Source organism: Oryzias melastigma, linkage group LG14 (genome assembly GCF_002922805.2).
Source record: "Oryzias melastigma strain HK-1 linkage group LG14, ASM292280v2, whole genome shotgun sequence".
NCBI classification, from domain to species: Eukaryota; Metazoa; Chordata; class Actinopteri; order Beloniformes; family Adrianichthyidae; genus Oryzias; species Oryzias melastigma.
The window spans coordinates 6,726,344-6,749,796 of record NC_050525.1 but is presented as its reverse complement, the minus strand read 5'-3'; the positions used below and the strand labels follow the sequence as shown (position 1 = coordinate 6,749,796).

The following is a 23,453-nucleotide window of genomic DNA, read 5'->3' as shown; positions in this document are numbered from 1 at the left end:
TAGAGTTTGGAAGCTTTTGTCACCATACACAGTACAATGATATCGTTCCTTTAATCACGCACAACAGAAATGTACACAAATAGACTTGACTAACAGAAAACACTAGACTCTGGTAGATTTCAAAGCAAAACTTGAACAAAATGACAGCTGTGAGGATGAGATGATGTGGACTGAGAACGATTGACAGAAAGCAGCAGGTTGTAGAGATGAAGACCGGGATGTGTGTTGTCCTTCCAGAGCGTCCTCAGGAAGGGTAGCCACTGCTGGCCCGTTATGACCAGAGCTGAGGTGTGGACTGACCAGGAGGTCTGCAGAGATGTGGACCTGCTCCAGTGTCCCGCCTATATGTGACACATGCATGTCCGAGCTCAGAGGTGTCCAAAGTCAGGCCTTGAGGGCCGGTGTCCTACATGGTTTCCAACCAACCTGTTACTGAAGGTCCTTATTGGCCAAACACACCTGATCCAGGTAATCAGCAGCAGATAAGGCAGGATTTCTGGAGAACCAGCGGTAGGCCGGCCCTCGAGGAATGACGAGGACACCCCTGTAAACTCTCCACCCCAGCACCACTCTCCACATTGAAGACTTTGCATACGTTGCATAAAGCTAACCTGTCAATCATAGATCCAAGTCACACAGTCTGCCTCCACTAGCCCCGCCCCCTTTTTAGCTTTTTTTTCAAATCTTTGCTGAGAATGAATTTGGCCCCCAACTGCCCTGTTTGGTTACCCTTTGAGTTCAGCAAAAGAGAGAACCCCCAACCTTTAACATGTGTTTTTAGAAAAGTAATATATAAGGTCTTCTAGATGGTTGGATCCTTGGCGTGTGGATCAGAACATGCCCGGTGTTCTGTACGAACTGTTCACTGAGAAACCCCAGGACACGAAGAGACGATTGTTCTGGTTGAATGTGTGTTAAAACGTGCATTTGAAAGACGAGATTCAAAGTTGTCTTCAACCAGGAGATGACTCTGTTTTTAAGAACTTTATTGCAGATCTGAGGAGAAGAATAGAAGCTCACTCCCTTGGAATGTTTAAAATATCTCAAATTGCATTTATCAGTATCAAATCAATCAAATATACTTTATTAATCCCTGGGGGGTAAATTCATTGTGGTGGGCAGCAGCCGCTGGACGGCGCTTAATCGCCCAGAAGAGACACATGAGGGTACAGGAAAGGAACGATGTCAAAAATCAAGTATCTTTGTATTCCCACACTATCTTGATTTTTATCTAAACACAAAGTTTGTAAACATGTTAAAGCAGAGGGTGTTTGTGCTTCTGTTGTTGCCGTCTCAGCTTCTCCTTCAGCCCGTGGTCATGCGTCTGTGTGACGGGCTGGTCTGCAGCCATGTGGAACGGCCTCTCAGACCCGCTGCTGCCCCCTTCAGGATGCTCTGCCCCTGAACCGTGGCTGCTCCCAGAATGCAGCTCTGTCTATGACAGCCTGGTCAGGTAGGGGCACCTCAGAACTTACTGTAAATTCTTCCCTGTACAGCAGGGGTGTCAAAGTCAATCGCACAAGGGCCCACAATACAAAATATGGTGGGCCAAACAGGATAAACATTTATTGAAGACTAAAACTCAATTTTTTTAAACTTTAAAACCATAACTTTTTAACATAATTATGAACTAGATGTGTAGCATTACCTGTTATAATGCTAGTGTGAATGCTGTAACCTGAATTTGGCTGCTGAAGATGCTAGGTCTGATAGCTGAAGATGCTTAAGCTAGTAGCTAAATACACTGAAGCTCATAGCCAGCTAAAATATTAGCTAAATGCCAAATTCTAGCATAAATAAACTTCAACCTTGTATAACTTTCAATATTTTACTCTCCATAAAAATATATTCGGTCACAATTATACAAGTCAGAAATAAGCGCAAGATAACATCGGACCATTAATAACAATAAAATAAAATGATCTGGAGGGCCAGATCCGGCCCCCGGGCCTTGACTTTGACACATGTGCTCTACAGGGACATGTAATGCTGAATAGCCTCTAGAGGGCAGTAATGGTGTTTCTTTTCTTTGCAGTAACGCCTCTCCGATCCCGTCTCCGCCAGCTCTCGGCGGCATGCGAGGACGTGAACGAGCGTACAGCAGCAAACCTCGCAGGTTCTTGCCTTCACTGTAGCTAATGAGCTTGAAGACGCTCTCTCTAGAAACACTTTGGTTTCTGTCCCTAGATCATCCATCCTTGAGCGCTGCATCCTCAAAGCCTCCACCAGCAGCGTGGCCGTGGGGACGGATGACGTGGACAAGAGGTTGGTCGTAACCAGCCTGCATCACTGACACAAATGCACCTCTATGCGAGTCAGAGATGCTAACAGGCCCAAGTCAGGACTCTTTATCTCAAACTCTTAAGCGGTTTGTGGCAGTTGGTGTTTCTGCATTCCTAAAGCAAATGCACTGACAAGTTCAGTTTAAGACCTGGTGACAATGTCTTGGAGCTAAGAAACATAAGTGAACAATATTCACTAGTTCTAAACCTTGTGACCTTCAAATTAAATTTTTTTTTCTGCATGTGAGAACCAAGTCAAAGCTCCGTCTGAGGTGCAGAGCTGACGGCACATAGACCTTTCTGGGGCTCCTGGGTTTGTTTGATTTCATAACTGCACTGAAGTTCCTGTTTCGTCGTTCTGTCCTGCAGGCCCCCGTTTGGCCGTTGTTACCCCCGACTGCCCGACCCGGCCAACTCTGAGACCAACGCAGCGGTCCTGAAGCGACGGCAGAAACAGATTCAGTACGGGAAGAACACCAGTGGCTATCTGAACTATCTGCAGCAGGTGCCAAAGTGAGGAAACTGCAGGCGTTGTGGGCGTGGCCACCAACCCAGGAGAATTGACTGACTTCATCACAAACCAATTATTTATTTTAGATACCTGAGGGACCCGAAGCTCCACCCATCCACTCCCAACAAGTACAAAAAGTACAGCCGGCGCTCCTGGGACATGCAGGTTCGTCTGTGGAGGCGGGCGCTGCACCTGTGGGACCCTCCGTCTGCCAGCCAACCCGATGAAACTCCGGACCCAGTGGAGCAGCTGTAGGTGGCGATCAGAACACTTGTGCTTTTACCTGTTGGCTCCTCCCCCTCCCTGTTTTTTAGATGTGCAGGCCCAACATGTGCGTAGGTCGGGTGTGGTCACCTCATCAGGCAGGCAGGTGGAGCTCTAGGACCTCAGGAGGTTTTCCTCTGACTGCTGTTCCAACCGATCAGCTCAAGCTTCTTCAGACTTCTTCCTGCCTCTGTTATTTCATTAGTCAAAAACCTTGCAAACAAGTCTGAAATACAAATACGTTTAGCCCTGAAGCTATGCTGTTGGTTTCTTGTCGCCAGAACAACCAATGACTATTTTTATTTTTTTGCAAATTCCAAGATCAAATCTAGGAAATCGGCAAACTCAAAGTTTTTCCAATATTTTCCTTTGACAGAGCAGGATAAACAGACATTCATTCTCTACTAGTTGGAGGGATGATACTGCCCTCTACTGGCAGGTAGCTGCAGCAGCAAACTGCATCTCCTAAACTGGAGGGGGGCTTTGCAGAGGGCCTGGTGAGGGCCAACCATTCAGCCTGTCTTCTTTGAGCCCTCATGCTAACATAAATACAAAAGAACTATAGAAATGTATTTGCAATGGCAAACTTTTCACTTGTTCTCATAGAACAGAAATCCATCTACTGCAGGTTCTCAAAATCAATTTACCTTAGGGTTTCTCAAGTCAGAATTCGATTGAGTCTGGGCCGTATGGGATTCCATTTGTGCCAAAATGTTTTTGCATCCATTGTCTGTTTATTGAACATTTGTTCATATCTATGTACTACTAAGCAATATCTCCTGCATGTCCTATGAAACGAGGAGCTAACGTTGTTAGCAACTGTTGCTAAGGACTTTTCTGACAACTAGATCCAACGACGATAGCAAATGCAAAGTTTTAAGCATAAAACTAGCTGCAACATTACAAAGCTACCATCAAAGAAGCGTGGACATGCAGAAGATATTGATTAGTAGACATTTAACTTTCATATTGAGGCGGGGTCTGTAAAATATTGGTTGTCCAAATTCCCCCTCTAACTAGTAAAAAAAAGCAAAATAATGCGGGACTATCAAGTGCCCTGGATTTTAAAGGCACGAATCTTTCAGCATGTGATTGTCATACAAAATATCAGATTCACCATTAAATCTCCACACTTAACTTCTAAAGTTGCTCATGTAAACAGAAAAAGGACAAACAATTCTTATTGAGAAGTACCACTGTGGTTTGGATCAAAGGAACAAATCGGTTCACGTTTGAGGCTCTGAAGGTTAAGTCGCTTTGTTCCCGTCATCGTCCACTCCTCTCGAATCAGGAACCGAGTTTTGTCTGAGGTTTTGTTGCAGTTGATTGAAAACCTGTCTAACCTCACTAAATTAAAATGTCCTGAACTCTTCAGACGAAGCTTAGCAAACTCCTGCTTGTTCTCCAGATAAATGTTCTCCATTTTCCTCGTTCAGTCAGTGAAAGGTTTGAATCAGTCCTGCTCTCTTGCGTTTGAAGTGGTTGTTTTGAAAAATACTGTTCTGCTGTTAAAACTCTTTCCAGTTGCTTTGTTTAACTGGAACAATTCAGTCCCAGTTTCTCTTGTGATCGGCGTGTCTCGTCTGATAGTCTTCATATTGAACCCTTTGAAAACAGCCACAGTGTCTTGGCATGTTGGAACACAGTTATGTATTTTTCTGGCAAAAACATCAAACTTTCACTTTATGGTTCCCGTTGCTAACTTTATTTATTTATCAAAGTCAGAATTTTAGGGCCAGAAAGTGTCGCAGGTTGTGCAACAATATTCAGAGTTCTAGAACAGCTTCATTTAATCACAATCAATACGCCGTGCACCCAGATTTTGGCATGATTGATTTTGAAAGTTGCCCATGGGCTGCATTTTTGCCCACTGGCCAGGCATTAGACATGCCTAGCCTAAACAATTTAAAAAAGGTTTTCAGTGAAATTGGATGTTCTATAGTCAATCGATAACCTGGATCATAGTTCTCATGGGAAATCCGTACTTTCTTTGTCTTTAATTGAGCAAAGAAGCATACAAAAGTGAGGAAACGTCCTGTCCTGCAGGCAGAGCCAGCTGGCGAAGATGACGTCTGACCTGTGCGAGGACGGAGGAGACGAGCAGAGAGAGAATCGTGCTCCTGCGTCCTCTAAAGTCTTCTCTGTGTCTCCGTTCTCCACCGCCTGTGAGGACTCAGCCGGAGCCTGGACCGTTCCAACCTCGCCGGTACAGATCCATTAACTCTGCTCAGACAGCAGCACCAGTCCAGAGAAACGTTCTCACTTCAGATTTGCTGCTGATGCCTTTGTTTGTTTTTGACACTTTTGTTCATGGGCGTCCAAAAAGTCAGTCCTCGAGGACTGGCCTGCTCTGGCTGGTTTTCCAGAAATCCTGCCTTATCTGCAGCTAATCACCTGGACCAGGTGTGTTTGGTCATTAAGGAGCTTCAATGGCAGGTTGGTTGGAAAACATGCTGGACACCGGCCCTTGAGGACTGACTTTGGACACTCCTGCTTTAACTCCTTCAACTGTTCTGGTATGAAAAGATTCAGCTTCTTCTGGACTTTCTTTTTTTGTTTCTGTTGTTTTTGTCACTTTTATAGACTTTGAAATATAAATCCGTTTTATGGTTATGTCTTGATGATTAGGGCAGATGTTTCTGCGTGAGTCTAACTTGTTTTGTCAGCAGATGCAGACGGGCTGCCGGCCTCTCCGCTCCCCTCCTGGCCTCGGCTACTCCCACAGGAGTCTGCTGATCCCTGACGACAAGAGCGACTGGCCCCGCCTCCTGATGGAAACTGATCACATGCCAGGTGAGGCCACCCGGGCCACCTCAGACTTCCCTCAAGAAATGACTAGATGAGGACGCTGACATTCTTGATGTTAAAGTGTTTTTTTTTTTCTTCAAGTTAAAAAAAAAAAAAAGTTCCCAGTAGTGTTTTAATGATTGATCTGAAGCCTGTTTACAAAATCTTTTCTGAGGGGTTGTGGCTTTTGGAGCCGATCTGAGCAGCTCCACCTTCTTTCTGATGTCTCGCTAGTGTAAATCTTAACAGCTGCTTCATATGATCATCAATCTGGGTAATGTCCAGCCGTATGGTTCTGATCCGGATGTCAGCTGGAACGAGGAAGTGAAGATCTTCATGGACAGAACTTCCTCCAAAATCCTGATTCTTTCTCCTTCCAGTTCACCAAAGACTCTTTTAGCTAATTCTCCAATGTTTATTGACTGTGATCAATACATTCAATCATTGGTTTCTCAGAGTTCTTGATAAAATAATCAAAGCTAACATCAAAATGCTCTTTCATTGATTTACAATCCTTTCCAACTGCGGTCAAATGAGCCGCCGTTCACATTTCCGTGGTCACATCAAGAAGCTCCGTGGAGTCTGGTGGAGATTTTCCAGCGTTCTCAGTCCTGCTACCGTAAGTATTGGATGAAACTCACACCAAAAATCCAGTGATGCTGATTTGACCACAGAAATGTGAACGGCGGCTCATTTGACTGCAGTCAATGTGAAGATACCATCTTCTCTTCTCCAGAACCTGAACTAGACACTAGGAACAGATGAGGGTTTAGTGCATGTGCAGCAGAGCTGTTGATGGAAAGAAGATCATTCATTCAAACAGAGTCTGTCCAAGACAGTTTGATTGATTTAAAAGGAGAAATACTCGGAAATGCAAAAACAAAACGATTGCTTATCACATTTGTTCTTTCGGAAGTAAAATGCCACAAATACATGTTAAAAACTAAAAACACAGGATTTTTATCAGAGGGGGACTATTAAAAAAAAAAAAAAAAACCTTCAATCACACTTTTGAATCTTAACTTTTCTCAGATTTTTTGCCTCAAATGAAAACTGGAAAACAAAGTCCCTTCAGGTTCTGCAGGGCTGGTGGATCAAATCATCACTTTCCACTAAAGTTCTTCAGCCTTTTCGAAAAACTCTTTAACGAAAAGCAGCTCGACAAGCTGCTTTTCTCCTTCAGAATCTAGTGGAATGATCCTGTTAATGGTTGATAAGTTACAGTAAATCAGAACTAATAAGCGCAGGATAATATTGGGCCATTAATACCAATACAATATTATTAACTTGGGTAAAGACGTGTCTCTTTTGTGGTCTCAGTATCTCTCTGCTCTGTTGTAGATTTCGGCTCTGATGACCAGCAGGTTCCTGTGTTTTCTGACCAGCTCTTCTGGAATCCTTACTGACCTGAACACGTCAAAGACGCCCCGCACAGCCTCGACCTCTGATCGTGACCGCATTTGTATCGTCTGATTCGTTTGACTTTTTAAAGATGAGCTCAGATTTCCTCCATGGCAGCAGAAGGGACTGATCCCTGATCCAAGCGTGGTCCAGTCCTCCGCTCTGCCTTGAAGGCGGGACGGGGGCAGCGGTGGGTTCCTGACCTGAGCACCCCAATATAATTTGCACTTTTTTGTTTGTTAAACTGCATCAGATGGAGCACCTGTCACCTGCACTGTTTGAGTCTTCGACTGCTGGGAGATTCCCCAGCATGTCCTTAACTCCTGTTCGTTGTCACTCTGTCCTTGTTGTCTTCGTTCACCCTTTGTGTCCTGCTGTCTGGATCAGGTTCTTCCTCGTGTATCCATGTTTTTTCTCAAAAACAAAGTTCTGTCAGTGTTGTCACTTTTTTTTACTTGATTTTTGCTGCTTGAATGTCAAGAGCAATGCTAAAATGAAATAAAGATTTAAATAAAGTGTTGTAAAGTTATGTGCAGCTTGGCATTTTGTTCTGAGAGTTTATGTTCAAAGATCCACATCAGAACTCCAGATGGTTTGAAAATAGACAAACGGGGACTCGGCATCTGCGTTTTAACGAAGATTTAACCCTAGAACACTTTGGCTATAAAAACTTAAACCATCACTTTTTCCTTGGTGATTTTTACCCGATATAATAAACCCAATAAAGTGTCATTAAAAATAGATCAAAATACAACAATGCATGATAAATTAAAGTTTTATTTTCAACTGTTTGGAAAAATAAAACCAGGAATATCCTAAAAACAAAGACTCCAATAGTGGTGCCACAATAATTTTGTTAGTCGACTAGTCACAGATTTTTTTTTTATTTTTTTTTTTAATTGGGTAATGGGCAAACTGGATGTAAAACACACATTAACAATCTACTTTAAACTAACTTAAAAACTAGATGTATAGCATTACCTGCAATAATGCTAATGTGAATGCTGGAAGCTAAATTGGGCCGTTGAAGATGCAAGTGCTGATTGCTGAAGACGTTGAAGTTAATAGCCAGCTAAATTTATAATTAAAAACCAAATTGGCCTAAATTTAAAATAGCTTAAGTTGGCCAAAACGGCTAGCATGTAGCTGGAATATTAGCTAAACTCAAAATTAGCCTAAAAAAACTAAGAAATGCCAAGATAGTCCAATAGCGTGCCATTATAACTTTCAACTTTACTACACTCTCCAACTGAATATAAAGTAACGACTAATCGGCTATTAAATTAGTTGACAAATCCCTACTGCAGAATGATTGCTAGATTTGTAGTTTCTGGCAAAACCAGTCCCTTCAAAATTCCAGTGATCTGACACGTTGACCTGACGCCATGAGAGCGTGCGTGGTCACGTGACTTTTGACATCCTTGGAACAACAGCTCAAAACAGCGCCACCAGGACTTCCGGTTTATTAGCTTGAGGAGTCGGGCAGAACATCTCTGACAATTACACAACTTCAGACAGTTTTTGATTGGAAAGTGGGTTGTCAACTGAGTGAATCCAACAGAGCTTCAAACTTGACTTCATCCCAACCAGCTGCTCTTTTTGGAACACTGATGTGTGTAATGAAACTCAGTGAATGAATGAGCTTGTCCCATGAAGCTTCATTTTCCCCACTTTGGAGTTTTTTTTTTCTTGTAAATTTACATTTTAAGGTTGTAGATTTACAACTTTTAGCCCTTAATATATAAAACTTTTAGTCCTTAATATGACTTTTTTTCAAATTTACAACTGCAACTTCTTTTATTGTAAATTTATAACTTTAAAGTCATACTTTAAAAAAATCTTGAAAAATGACCACTGAAATAAGGACCTGAAAGAAATGTTTGAGTCTAGATTTGTTATTATCTTTTTAGTGTGAAAAATTTAAAAAAAAAAAAAAAAAAAAAAAAGCAGGCTGGATTTGTTTTTACTTAGAAGAAATTAATACTGTAAAACCCCGTACTCACCAATGTTTTATCCAGAACGACACTGATTCACTGCCAAATATATTTTTAAACAGAATAAGTACATTTCCCGCCCACCGCTGTGGCGCGCGCTGGATCGCCCCTCAACTGTCTTCACCCCTCCCCCTCCCCCCAAACGCGGTGCTGTAAACAAGTTGCTGTCACCCTGTAAACTACATCTCCCATCATCCTCCGCGCCGCGAGCTCGCTGTGTCCCTTGTTGGATTATTTTTGTCGCTGCCGGATTCTCGGGCTCTGGTTCGGTTCTGAGCGGGTTTGCGGGACAACGTGAGGAGCTGGAAGCTGGACAGAACCGGGCAGGTGCCGCGAGGAGGTGAAGCTTCGCCCCTCTGCCGCCGCCTCCTCTTCTTCATCCTCTTCATCCTGGCACCGTAAATGTTATTTATGAATGCCTGCCGCTCACGGGCGTGTGCACGCAGGCTCTCCATCACTACGCTGTTATAATTAGAAGACACCGGGCAGAAATTCTGGCCGATGTGCGGGTCTGTCCCGCAGCTGCGGTGTCCGCGGTGTGCGGTTGAAGCCGCGCTTCGGTTCTTTGTGGTCGGTTCGGTTCTGTGAGCGGCGGCGGGCGGAGTTCTGCTCTTTGATAACACTGGGTCAATACACCGAGCACCGCCGCAACCCGGGGAAGCCTCACCTCAACACCCGACCAGGTAAGCGGCGCGTGCGGGCAGAGCGCGGTGGAAGTGACCGCATGCGGTTCGGGGGTCCGCAGCATCCCGGTCCCGCAGTGTTTCCCTGCTCTCTCTGGCCGGACGGGGGGCTCACAGGCCGGCCACACGCTGCCAACAGCCCCGTGGAGCCTCCGCGTGCCCCCCGCGCTGGTTCTGAGCCCAAACCGGCCTGAGAGGGGGTCCAGGCGGAGCAGAGACAGCGGTTCTGGGCGGGATGCAGACCGGAGCATCCCGCGGCCGTCAAATCACAGCAGCTAACGGAGCTAGCCGCGGTTAGCCGGTGCTCTCCGGCCGGGATGCTGCGCGGCGGCAGCGGGGGCTCTCTGTTAATTCCGCGGGCCGGATCGGACCAGCCCGAACCTGCGGGTTCTGCGAGCTGCGCAGCAACAACGAACCTTCATCTTGAACTTTTGTTTCATTGAAATAAATGTCTGAATTTTTAGCGCCGACCTTGAAAAACGGCTGATTATTTACGGCAGCTAGCTTGTAGCGCAGGTGAGCCGTTAGAACCGAACCGGGTGTCTGTAACAGTCGGCATTGGAAAGACTCTGGTTGCGCTTCGGTTCTGCTCTGGTCTACAGTGACATTCTACCAAACACTCAGTGGGGGCTCGGGGGGCGTGCGCAGACGCGTGTTAGCATCCCTCATTGAGAGTTGTGGGAGTGTTAGCCTGAAGCTAGCAGCAGCAGCTGAGGGGGGCAGCGGCCTCAGGAGCCCCCAAAACACGCAGCTGCCCGCCCGGCAGCACGGGGGCCTTCCCGGCCAGGACACAGCTCAGTAGGGCCCGGTCTGGACCGGAACCCATCTTTGGGTCCTGAACTGACCTCACAAACAACTCTGTGGATGTGGTTCTGTGTTAAACTTGTCTAAAATTATTCTATTTACCTGGAGATCTGACGTCATTAGAGAGAACCCTGTGTGTTTTTCTATCAAGTAAATTAGAAAATGTATAGAAACACAACTAGAGGTTTAAAGCTGTTTTTTATTCTGACATTTGGAAGAAGAGCAGCTCTTTGTTGTGTGTTCATACTAGGGCTGGGAATCACTGGATACCTCACGAATCGATGAGATACATGGCTCACGATATACTGCGATAATTGGTAAAAATCATCACCAATAACTCACAAAATGTATCCCAATTTATCACTTGTGCAACATTGCTGAAATCAGTAATACTATGTCTTTGACCAGGGATCTGGAACCTCCAGATCCACATGTGTCTCTTTTATCTCTCCATGGTGGCTCTTTGGACAAACATAGAATAAGTCATGGAGACTGCTGATCCAGACATGTCGACCATCAGAGTCAGCAGCTCCTGATAACGGGTGCATAACCAAAACTACCTAAATAAAACAAACAAAGCCTGCCAACTAAGACTACCAAGGTCCAACCCCAAACTAAAATAACAAAACCTAGTAGTGTAAGACTGCTGAGGAAAAAAAAGGAAAAAAGAACAAAAATAAATAAATACAAGAAAAATAAAATAGCATTTTTTAAAGGATGACTTAATTAGCATTTATTTAATTAAAAAAAATATATAACTTGATGGCTAAGTTGCACATACATGATAAACTATGTAGGTTTTTACATCCCTGTTGACCTGAAGACGTCTTGTTTGATCAACGCTACCTCCAGAATGAACATTTACAAATTTACAAAGTAAAATTTTGGTCAAAAAAAATATGATCCTTTATTAGTTAAAAGCTCATATTTTCTTATGCTGCACAACATTGACTACTAGCTCCCCAGAGCTGCACTGAGATGATCTTGTTTGGCACAGAGCGTCTTTTATTTTGAAAATAAGTTATTTGAGCTTCTGTCAAATGTAAAAAATATATATATATCAAATTTTGAGAGATGCTATGTTCTTTTTATATTTTTGTGTTTGTCTGGGCCAAAAAATAGGCATAAGTCATGTTAATCATTTAACCAAAAGAAGACCATAAATGAATAATCAAAATCTCTTAAAGGCTAAAGTAAAACTGTGGCTCCTTCTAGGTTTAGATCGTTATCAAACTGGCCCAAATGGCTCTTTAAATGTTAAAGGTTGAAGACCCCTGTCTTTGACAAGCATTGACACCAATTGAAACAGAATTTTCTGTAAAATACAGTGTTAACAAATAGGGCTGCCATGGTTAGTCGTTACTTTATAATATATGGAGTCAGAGTGTAGAAAAGTTGAACAAAGTTGAGAGCGTTCAGCACCAAAAAATGTATTATTTTAAAACCTTTTTTGTCAGTGAGACCAAAACTTTATCCAAACTGTTTTTAGTTTTAGTTGGTTTAAAGCTAATGATGGTAAGATGTGTGCTTCACATCTACTTTACGCATGATTAGTCGACTAATTGGAAAAATTAATCTGTGATTAGTGGATTATCAAAATGATCGTTTGTGGCAGCATTATTATCAATAGTAAACACGAACAGCAGTGCCACTACCTAGTGCAAAATTGCTGTAAACAACAGAACGCAGAACTTTTCTTCTTCAGAATCTACTGGAATGACGATCGTGTAAATGATTGAAAAGTTAGAGTATGTCAAGGAACATGAACAGTGGAGCTCCAGTGTTAAAGGGTTAACAGATGGGTGACGAGAAGAGGGGGTGGGCTTACTCTGCACCGACAGACCCGTCTACAAACTGAAAGGTGAATTTCTAATGACAGTTTTTTATTTTGACGAACACGGAAGAAATTAAAAGATTACTGGAAATTATTTTAAATTTGGATGGTCTTTAAGACTTCTAACCATCATATTTATTCCCTACAAATTAAACTTTTTTAAAGATGTTCTTGAAACAAAATGACACACAATCTGTAATGACCCAACTTGACTGGTGAGTCAAAAATTAGATTTCGGTCACTAAGATCAAACCACACAAAACAACATCAGTTTGAAGGCTGTTGCTACCAAAAGTTCTGAATATTGTTGTATTTCTCTTTATAGGATGCTTAAGCTAGCGGTAGCTCACAAAACTCCAGCTGCATTGTTCTACAAACCTTTGTACAGTTTGTATTTTGTTGCATTTTGTCTTTGAGCCAATTTCCAAAGGAAATGTTAAAATAAAATAGTTATTGTTGAAATATTCTGTCATTTGTAACCTTTGTTAAAGAAAGTTAAAATAGGGAGAAAAACAATCGATTAAAATAATTTAAAAATCTGGGATTAGATTTTTTGGCCATATCGTCCAGCTCTAATGTGTACTCTGTGTCACAATCCGTTGGAATTTTGCTAATTGCGTAAATGGTCGCAGAGTTATGATAGTTCACAGAGCATGTGGCCGTTCTCAGCGCTGGTGTTAAAAGGTTCAATCATCTAATTCACTCCCAATTCTTGATTATCGTAATGTCCACACCTGCAGTTTTATATTTATACCAGAATCATTAACAGCAGACGATTTACCTTCACTTTAGAATTTTACATTGAAATCCGAAGCTTCACATTCACACCAGAATATTTCTATACAGACTCGTGTCTTTACATTCACACCAGCAACTTTACCAATGTCACAAAGTAAAAACCTTATAAACATTTGCATTTTCCAAATACTTCAGGAAAAATCTATAAACATTAGTTTTTATTTGTGTTAATCGTATTTTGAATTTTGTTTTTGCTTATTCTGCTATTAAAACAGATTTTGTCATCTCCAGGTGTGTTGCTGGAGTGACAACTAACCGATGATGTCCTTGTGAGAGTGGGCGGGGCTACGTGGCCCTGAGGCAGTAAGGAGGAGGAGTCTCAGCCCTTAGCCCCTCCCTAACACTGACCCACGGACACTCAGAGAGCCTCGGTGCCCCTGTCCCTCCTTTCTCCCCCTTCCCTCCCCATCTTTTCTCCCCCCCATCCCCACCTGTCCCCTTGTTCTTCCCCCCATCACCCCCCTCCTCCTCTGCCACCATGCTGTGGTTGTACTGTTGGTGGAGAGTCTGAGGAAGCAGACTCTGGAAGGCGACGCTGCTCAGCCGAGGGACGTTTCCCTGGTAAACATCACACCTGCAGCTTCACATTCACTCTTGCAGCTTTATGTTTAGACATTCACCTTCTCCTACACACCTAAGACTTTGCTTTCACACCTGCAGCTTCACATTTAGATATCCATCTTCTTATCACGTAACACTTTACATTCACACCTACAGCTTCACCTTTCTACGTGGAGCTTCACCTTCATGCCTGCAACACAACTGTCACACCTGCAGCTTCACATTCACACCTGCAGCTTCACATTCACACCTGCAATACCAACTTCACACCTGTAACTTCACCATCACACCTTTTCCAGCTTCTCATTCACAAATGAAACTGCACCTTCACACTTACAGGTTCACGTTTAGATATTCACCTTGTCCTTCACTTTCACCTTTCACACCTGCAGCTTCACCTTAGCACCTGTAGCTTTACATTCACACCTGCAGCTTCTCATTCACAACTAAAACTCCACCTTCACACCTGCAGCTCTACATTTAGACATTCACCTTGTCCTTCACACGTAATACTTTCCTTTCACACCAGCATCTTCACATTCACACCTGCAACACGGCCTTCACACCTGCAGCTTCATCTTCACACTTTCAGCACAACTTTCACACCTGTAACTTCACCTTCACACCTGCAGCTTCACCTTCTTACCAGTAACTTCACCTTCACGCCTACAACACAACCTTCACAACTAGAACTCATCCTTCACAGCTGCTGCTTCACCTTCACACACCTACAATTTTCTGATCATACCCAGTCCGGCGTTGTTGCAGTCAAACCTAAATGAATGCCTTCATGGTCTTGTTAGCTTTCTTTAAGTTATTGAAATAAAGAGAAGTTTAAAAATGGCTGCAAGTCGTGTCAGCAGAGAATTTGTTAATTATTTTTAGGAGAATATAAACAACATCATATTTTCCTTGTAATTTATTAAATAGTGTATTTATTTCTGTTTTCTTAGTCCCTGCTGGACCCGAAAACTCTTGCAGAGTGCTGGCCCCCAGATGGCTTGATGCCTGGTGAGTGTTTGTTTAAATATGATGAAGGTAAAGGTGAGACGCAATCCAAACATTGCATTGAATGTTTGATGGGGCTGTTGCATTGATCTGGACGGAGCTAATCATTATGACTTTGAAGCTGTAGTCTGATTTCTGTTATCAAAAAGCAAAGAAATTGTCAGAAACTCCAGGAAAAGTGAGAGTTTTTAAGGCAATGCCTTGTTTTAATGCTGTGTTTGTGTCTCCTCTCAGAGAGCAGTTACTGGCAGCTCTGCCCTCCCTCCAAGTCCAGCGTGCAGGGGGGGTTACTGAGCTCTAGTTTCCCCCCTGGCCCGGTGCCCCTGGTGCCCCCAGATGCTCACCTGCAGGATGGGGGCGACCCCCTGGACGGGGGTCCCTCTCAGCAGCAGCGGCCCCTGGCGCCCAGCACCTCCGCATCTGAGCTTTCCGTCCCTGGACTGTCGACCGCCCCGCCAGGGCCCGGACCCCCTCCACCTCCTCCCCCGCCCTCCAAGCGGCACTGCCGCTCGCTGTCGGTGCCCGAGGACCTGTCCCGCTGCCGCTACACGTGGCGGCCCAGCGCCTCACGGGTCTGGACCCCCGTCAGTCGTCAGCAGTGCCATGGAGGAGCTGTGGGAGGGGCTTCGGGTGCTGGAGTGGCACTGGCAGGAGGGGGTATAGCGGTAGGGGTGGCGGGGGGAGGAGCCTGTCCTCTCCGTGCCCCCAGCTCCTCTCTGAACTCGTCCCTGCACTCGTCGTCCAGCCCTACCTTCTTCAGCCTGGCGCTGTCCCCGGACTCCCCCCTGCCCTGGAGCTTTCCCTGGGACCCCAGCGAGGCGGCAGCGGGTGGGGGGGCCTGCTGCTGCTTCTTCCCCTCCCCCTCCTCCTGCTCGTCTTCTCCCTCCCCGTTGCATCCGCCTCCCCCTCCCCAGCGGCGTTTCTCCCTCTCCCCCGTGCTCATCAGAGACTCAGCCTCCTCCACGTTCCTCCCCCCGCCACCGTTGCCGAGCCAAGCATCGGCACCCCCACCAGGTGGCGGCGCTGCAGCCACCGCCCCTCCCGGGGGGGCGGTGCCAGCCTCTCCGTCCTCAGCTTGCAGCACCCCCTCCTCTCTGCGGCGCAGCCTCCCCCCCCAGCTGCCCCGCTGCCACTCGCAGCCCTGTGACCTGCTGCTGCTCAAACCGGGTCTGAAGAGACGCCGCGACCCCGACCGGCCCTGCGCCCGGCCCGTGCTCGACTTCGTCAAAATGACACAGGTAAAGCTTGCCTCCTGAGGGGGTCGTGGTAACCATGGCAACATGTTTATAAACTTTTCTGATCTTGGTTTCAGTGTTTTGCTAAAAAGATACAATCTAAAACGTTTTCCTTTGGTTTTCATTTCCCTTCATTTTCTAGTTCCTAAAACTCTTGTGTCTGAATGCTGAGCGACATTTAGACTTCTTAGAGTCCCACTCTGATCATCTTTTGATCTGTTGTCAAATCTTTCTAGGGATCTTTAGTTATGAATGTGCCATTTTTGGCCAAAATAAAAATATATATATTTTTCTAGATCACAGGTACCCAAACTTTTTCATTCCAAGGGTCAAAATCTAAATGGGATCCTGGTTCAATACAAATACAACCTTTTTTTTCATGTCATGAAATAAAAATAATAAGGAACATAGTTACTAGTGAGGGTTTTTTTCCGCTTACAATTTGCTCCATTAAATCATCTTTAACGTTTTTGTGGCATCGCTTAATATACATATTTCTAGTGCAACTCAGCCACTATTTTTTTTTGGAATAATCATTTTTAATTAATGAAGCGGCTGGGTGGCTCAGTGGGCTAGGTGAAGGGCTGACACTCAGGAGCCCTGGGTTCGATTCCCAGAGTTGTCCACTGATTCCCACCCAGATTGGATCCTTAGACAAGACCCTTGACGCTGCTGCCTAACTGGGTCCCTGTGCCCCTCAAGTACAGGGTTGTGTCAGGAAGGGCATCCGGGGTAAAAACTCTGCCAGATCACTGATGCAAAACAGTGGGTGCTGTTACGCTGTGGAGACCCCGAAAGGGATAAGCCGAAAGTGAACCCATAGTTTAATTCATTTATTTAGATTCTGTGTTCATTGAAGGTAACACACATTAGTAAGAATAAAAAAAATATTTGTCTGTGAAACCGTTAACAGTAAGGCCTCACTGGAAAACAAGAGCAAACTAAAAAACTTTCTTCCAATGAAAACTGGGATTATAATGACAGATGTGGAGCTGGTCTTTTGACTTTTTCAGTTTGCCGTTGTCGCTCCATCTTCCTGAAAAATGCCTGAAAAATCTGCTAAAAGCATCGGAAGTGACCACAAAGGCTCTTGGAAAAAATTCTAACACAAAAAAGCCCATGGCTGACTCAATTGTTGGTTCTTACACCTAGAGGTGTAACGGATCACAAAACTCACAGTTCGGATCGTGTCACGGTTTTAGGGTCAGTGTTCGGATCACTTTTTGCATCCGTAAAAAGTGAAAAATAAAAAAGAATAAAAATAGGAAGATATAAGAATGCAAGAGCCTAAAATGACTTTTTTGAAAATCTTTAAAACATATATTTGAGAAAACGTATATAAAGTACTTCAAAGCATTAATATGCACTCACACATCTTTGAACTTTGAACATAAACAAAAATGTAGTTTCTGATTACATTTACATGTCTGGAGACCAAAACAGAAAGAAGAATGCTTAACATGCAAGCCCCCCACCCCCCAATGTCCAAATTAAATCTTAAATGAAAAAGTTCAAGTTAAACTTTCATTTTTTATTTGGTATTAAATGTAGTATTGAAACTAACTGTGGGAACATTTAAATATTTCAAATGATGATTATTGTCCGTAGTACATGTGCAGATAGAGAACTGCCATGCCCACTTTTCCGAGCGATTTTTGATCCTTTCGGCTTGCCGTACTGCCTTCCCCTGACTTGCACGTCTGTAACGGAGCAGCAGCTGCGGGATAGCTAATGCCCCTCACCAGGAGATCTGGACCCAGACACGGAGACGCGAGTGCAGATTTTTAGAGGAATGCTCAGGAATTTGTGAATGGATCGGATTGTTTATAGTGAGGAATAAACAGTATTATACACTTAAAAGCTCATAAGTGGAATTTCGGCCCCTTTAACCGGGGTTTCTTGATTTCTATCTCACTGTTCAAAGGACTCTACAGTTAGAATGACAAACTGAAAATGTTTTCAGGTGGGAAAACCTACAAAATCAGAAGGATCACTACTTATTTCCTCCTGTAGTGTGTATGAATGTGGTCGGTGTTAGCATTGATCTGCAGTGAGGTTTTCCGGCTCGGCTGACTGAACCTTGTCGTCCTGCAGACCCGCAGCATGGACCCGCAGTGCCTGGAGCGCGCCGGCGGCAGGCTGGCCTGTGGCAGCGACATTTGCATGGGCTTGGAGCCGTTCATGGGCGACTTCCGTGGCTCCTGCTCGCCGGCCGAGTGCCTCGGCAGGACGAGCATCGGGCCGCTGAGCGAGAGCGACGAGGAGTGTCACGAGGAAGATGAGGAGGAGGAGGTAGACGAACGGGAGGCGGCGCAGCAGGCCGTGTTTGAGCGGGATTGTACAGAATTGGACTTGAACTTAATAGAAGAAAACTGACTCGTCTGTAAATGAAAGCTACTTGTTTTTTTTTTTTTTTAACAGTCTTTTTTTTTTTGTTTTGTTTTTTGGAAAAGATCTGACTCCGCCCCTTTCCCCTAACTCTCCCCTATCATTACCTGGCGCCTCCCTGCCCCCAATCAGCAACACTCTCAGGAACAACACCTTCCCTCATTGGTCGAGCTGATTGACGACGGCGATGATGCGGCTCTGGCGTCCACAGCTCTCGCTGCCGCCGGTTTCCTCCACTTAAGGGCGGGGATCGGCGTCCAGACAGGCGTCTTCCAACAGAGTTGCTGTAATCACCTGACCGGGGATGACAGGGCGTACGCCGCGGCGGTGCGACCTGAACCACATCGCCACATAATCCTTGGACTCCAGGCGAGTTTGAACTAAAAGGTGAAGCTGGCGGTGATGCGTTCAGGGTCCTGCTGCTCTGCGGCGCCGCCTGCCTGTCTCCCCTCAGGACACGCTGCCGCTGATGCTGTCGTCCTCCTGAGTGTTCACTGAAAACATAACCCACACCGTCTGTGCACGTGCACACGTCGGCTCTGACATCCCACTATGTGATCATGTGACCGTCCAGACTGAATCCAGCCAGACGCCCCTCCCCCCAAAAACAGCAAGTTGTCCCCAATCACAAAAACTTCCAAAACCTTCATCTTTCTGCTTGCTGGCCAGCAGATCATGTGACCTGCAGAGTTCCGGGAAAGCTCTGCCAAAAAAGTTGATTACCAACCAGAACCACATAAAAGCTGCTATTAGTTGCTTAAATCAGAGCTTATTTAAAGAAAAGTACCGTTAGGCACACAGATGAGTCCCACCTCTGAAATAACATCAGCTGCAGTGAATGTGCAGATAAACAGGGTTACTGTATTTCAGGGGTTCTTTGAGAGGAGATTAATGGATTTTGTAAAATGATGTGGAGGAAAATCTGCTTTCACGTGAGAATTTAGTGATAAATCCTGTTTAAAGGACGCCAACTCTTCTTCCCCTCCCAGGTGTCTGTGTGTTTTTAGTTAAGCGTGCTGTACCTTTAACATAGATGTTTTTCTCATAGAGCTTGGGGTCATCAGCATAGAAACATTTTAGCATTACAGAGAACCAATAGAACTGAGAGAAGAAAAAATGTTTAACTTGAAGCACATGCAAAAATGACCAGATAATTACTAGGGGCGTAATACACCGTGAAGTTGATTCCTATTCATTTGAATGGAAAGTCTACTCAGAGACATGCAGCCTTCTTTTCTCATTGGTTAAGTTTAGTAACCATGACTACAGTTCTGAAACTTCTATTTCCAAAGACTACTTTTAAATTTAAGATAAAGTTTAACACAAAGGGGCGAGGGGCAAGTCCCATTAACTGTTAGCTGAGTTTATTACTGTCTGTTACGGCCCCAATGGGGAGACCTGGTTCAAGTCTAGGGGGAACACCACAGATGGGACCATAACAAAAACTAGACACCAGTAAGAAAAAGTAACAGTTTATTAAATAAGGGGAAACAAAGAAAAGGTTTCCTGAAAAGCAAAAGGGAAAAACAATTAGTGTGCTGGTTAAAAAAACAAACAACAAAAAAACAAACCAAAGGGAATTGGAATCTTGGCCAAACATAAAATAAGTCATGGAGACTTCTGACCCAGCCACGTCTACCGTCGGAGTCCGCAGCTCCCTGCTAATGGATGCCTAACCAAAACTATCTAAAGAAAACAAATAAACAAAGTCTGCAAACTTAGACTACCAAGGTCCTACCCCAAACTAAAATAACAAAACCCAGCAGTCTAAGACTACTGAGGGCAAAAGAGAACTAAACAGCACCACACTACACACGTCCTCCATCTTAAATGGCCAGCAGGTGCCAATTAAGGAGCATTGGCCACACCTGCCAGGTGAGTAGAAGAACGAGATGGAAAAAGGTCCAGCAGTAGCAGCAGGACGTAACACTGTCTATGCTGATGAGGTCATACTCTGCCAATATGGCAACCGCCCCAATTTAACCCTTTAACACCGGGGCTCCAGCGTTTATGTTCTTTGATTTGCTGTAATTTTTCAACCTTTAACACAATCATTCCAGTAGATTCTGAAGCCGCTTTTCTCCTTCAGAATCTGCTGGAATTAACGTACGTTAACGATTTTGTGTTCAAGCGTCACTGATGACTACTCAAGTGTTAAAGGGTAAAGCTGGGAGGAAAATCAAAATATCAAAAAAAAGAAAATAACGACAATAATTTGTGTAACTTTAAACATTTTATTGGGGGCGGGAACCAGAAAATTTCACCACACAGACGTCTTGATAGTTTCCTCATAACACAAAAAAGCTTTCTTCTGAATTGAGCGTAAACGGAAAGCTTCTTCGGCTCCGAGGTTCTGCACATCCTTAGAATCGGAACTGTCTGGTCTGGATTCAGTCTTGGCTCGATTGCTCGTGTAAAAACAGCTGTCCGTCCTTCATTTGCTTTTTTTTATTCCAAAAATGAAAGGTCTGAACATGTTCCACCCAAAAGCCTCTTTTGAGGATTCCGCCTGCTCTTCAGATAAACAAGTCGATGTTTGATGCTGTTCAGCTGCTTTGACCCGTGAAAGGTCCCTCAGATGCTGAAAAAACATCCAAATTATGAGAAAAGACAATCAAGTCACCATCTTTGAAGGGTAAATGACCATCTCAGAGGGAGGCACACATTCTCTGCATTTCACCGCGGCTGTTTTACTGTTAGACTTTCACACCTCGGTGGAGACCTGAAACCAGCTGACTGTGTGAGTTCAACCATTCGGTTCCACAAGACTGAAAAAACAAACCGCCTTATGTTTGGATAAACTAAATCTGGTCACCCAACTTCAAAAAAGTAAGGAAGGTTTCTGATGGCCTGAAAGCCGGAACCAGTTTACACTTCCTTTGTTTTAACATCATCAATGTCTCATGAGTTTACATTCAACAGAACGTTATTTTGCAGACTGTTTTTGTACGATTAAAAGCTACCGTTTCATCAGTGTCACAGCTTTGTGTGGAGTACTTTCACAGGTTAACAGTTTAAAGTTTCACTTAGAAGCAAAGTTCTCACTTTGGCACCAGACCTTCTCCTTCCTGACCTCCTGTGGGGGCAGTGTTGGCCAGTCTGGTGTCAGTTTCATTCAAGTCGTCAAGAAGCGTCTTGTCTATTGTTTAGCCTATTCACTGAATGGTTCCACATTATCTTCATGTTTTGAACAGTTTGGTGCTGGAAAATGAACACACACATCTGATCTACACAGAACCTCTAGGTCTACCAGCAGCAACCAATTCAGAGCTTCAGGAGTTTCATGTCATGGTGTAACTTAACAGCAGTGAGAACAGGTGTGGTGTCCACTCACAGGCTGCTGAAATTCAGAGAAGTCTTAACTAATCACATGAGTCGTTGCAAAGTTTACACCTCTTCCTGCCATTTACATGAATTAAAAAACGACAAAACAAGTCTTGCCTTGGGTTCCAATGTAATGAAGTCAGGGGAAAGCAGTTTTCTGCAGGCATTGTTTTCGGTGCAGGTGGGGATCTGCTGACTTCAACTGGGGACATTGTTGGTCAGTGGAAGGAATATTTTGAGGATTTCCTCAACCCTACTGACACCTTCCCTTGAGGAACCAGAGACTGAGGACTTGGGGATGGACCCATCCATCACCCAAGCTGAAGTCACTGAAGTAGTCAAAAGACCTCCTCAGTGGCAAGGCTCAGAGGGGGGTTGAGGTTCGCCCCGAGTACCTTAGGTCTCTGGATGCTGTGGGAGTGTCTTGGCTGACACGTCTCTGCAGCATTGCGTGGCAAACGGGGAATAAATCACTGGACTGGCAGACTGGGGTGGTGGTTCCCCTTTTCAAGTAGGGGGACCAGAGGGTGTGTTCCAACTACCTGGGAATCACATTCCTCAGCCTTCCTGGGAAAGTCTATGCCAGGGTACTGGAGAGGAGAGTCCGTCCGATAGTCGAACCTCAGATCCAAGAACAACAGTGCGGTTTCCGTCCTGGCCGTGGAACAGTGGACCAGCTCTACACCCTCTTCAGGGTGCTGGAGGGTTCGTGGGAGTTCGCTCATCCAGTCCATATGTGTTTTGTGGATTTGGAGAAGGCGTTCGACCGCGTTCCCCGTGGTGTCCTGTGGAGGGTGCTCTGGGAGTATGGGGTCCGGGGAGCCTTACTCAGGGCTGTCCGGTCTCTGTATGACCGGAGCAGGAGCTTGGTTCGCATGGCCGGCAGTAAGTCAGATCTGTTTCCGGTGCATGTTGGACTCTGGCAGGGTTGCCCTCTATCACCTGTTCTGTTCATAGTCTTTATGGACAGAATTTCTAGGTGCTGCCAGGGGCCGGAGGGGATCTGGTTTGGGGACCACAGGATTTCATCTCTGCTCTTTGCAGATGATGTTGTTTTGTTGGCTCCATCAAGCCGGGATCTCCAGGATGCATTGGGGCGGTTTGCAGCCGAGTGTGAAGCGGCTGGGATGAGGGTCAGCACCGCTAAGTCTGAGGCCATGGTTCTCGACCGGAGAAAGGTAGTTTGTCCTCTCTCGGTGGGTGGAGTGCTCCTGCCTCAGGTGGAGGAGTTTAAATATCTTGGGGTCTTGTTCACGAGTGAGGGAAGATCGGACCGTGAGATCGACAGGCGGATTGGAGCGGCGTCCGCTATTATGCGGTCGCTGTACCGGTCCGTTGTGGTGAAAAGAGAGCTGAGCCGGAAAGCAAAGCTCTCAATTTACCGGTCGATCTTCGTTCCAGTACTCACCTATGGTCATGAACTTTGGGTCGTGACCGAAAGAACGAGATCCCGACTACAAGCGGCTGAAATGAGTTTTCTCCGGAGGGTGGCTGGGCGCTCCCTTAGAGATAGAGTGAGGAGCTCGGTCACCCAGAGAGAGCTTGGAGTAGAGCCGCTTCTCCTCCGCATCGAGAGGAG

At 45.0% G+C, this 23,453-nt stretch overlaps 2 protein-coding genes across 5 annotated transcripts in view; both read left to right on the top strand.

Moving 5' to 3' along the window:
• The window catches only part of slbp2 (stem-loop binding protein 2), an 8,228-nt gene extending 480 nt beyond the window's left edge, over positions 1 to 7,748 (top strand). The window contains exons 2-9 of one of the 2 annotated variants that reach the window (XM_024261280.2): positions 1,298 to 1,453; positions 2,036 to 2,116; positions 2,188 to 2,265; positions 2,652 to 2,795; positions 2,880 to 3,044; positions 5,104 to 5,263; positions 5,724 to 5,850; positions 7,186 to 7,748. In XM_024261280.2, coding sequence (XP_024117048.1) covers positions 1,298 to 1,453; positions 2,036 to 2,116; positions 2,188 to 2,265; positions 2,652 to 2,795; positions 2,880 to 3,044; positions 5,104 to 5,263; positions 5,724 to 5,850; positions 7,186 to 7,250 — 976 coding nt within the window. In that variant the 3' untranslated portion in view covers positions 7,251 to 7,748. The remainder of the gene's footprint in view (positions 1 to 1,297; positions 1,454 to 2,035; positions 2,117 to 2,187; positions 2,266 to 2,651; positions 2,796 to 2,879; positions 3,045 to 5,103; positions 5,264 to 5,723; positions 5,851 to 7,185) is intronic. The other variant, XM_024261281.2, reaches the window with a different exon arrangement.
• Positions 7,749 to 9,170: 1,422 nt separating this feature from the next.
• Positions 9,171 to 21,526, top strand: fam53c (family with sequence similarity 53 member C). Of its 3 annotated transcripts, none has more exons than XM_024261260.2 (5): positions 9,171 to 9,579; positions 13,590 to 13,919; positions 14,873 to 14,930; positions 15,162 to 16,165; positions 18,257 to 21,526. In XM_024261260.2, the coding sequence occupies exons 3-5, from the start codon at positions 14,924 to 14,926 to the stop codon at positions 18,536 to 18,538; spliced, it is 1,293 nt and encodes a 430-aa protein (XP_024117028.1). In that variant the 5' UTR covers positions 9,171 to 9,579; positions 13,590 to 13,919; positions 14,873 to 14,923; the 3' UTR covers positions 18,539 to 21,526. The 3 variants fall into 3 exon arrangements, with proteins under 3 accessions (XP_024117028.1, XP_024117027.1, XP_024117026.1); XM_024261259.2 differs by having other exon boundaries at positions 9,171 to 9,637; XM_024261258.2 differs by having other exon boundaries at positions 9,171 to 9,922.
• Positions 21,527 to 23,453: the final 1,927 nt, after the last annotated feature.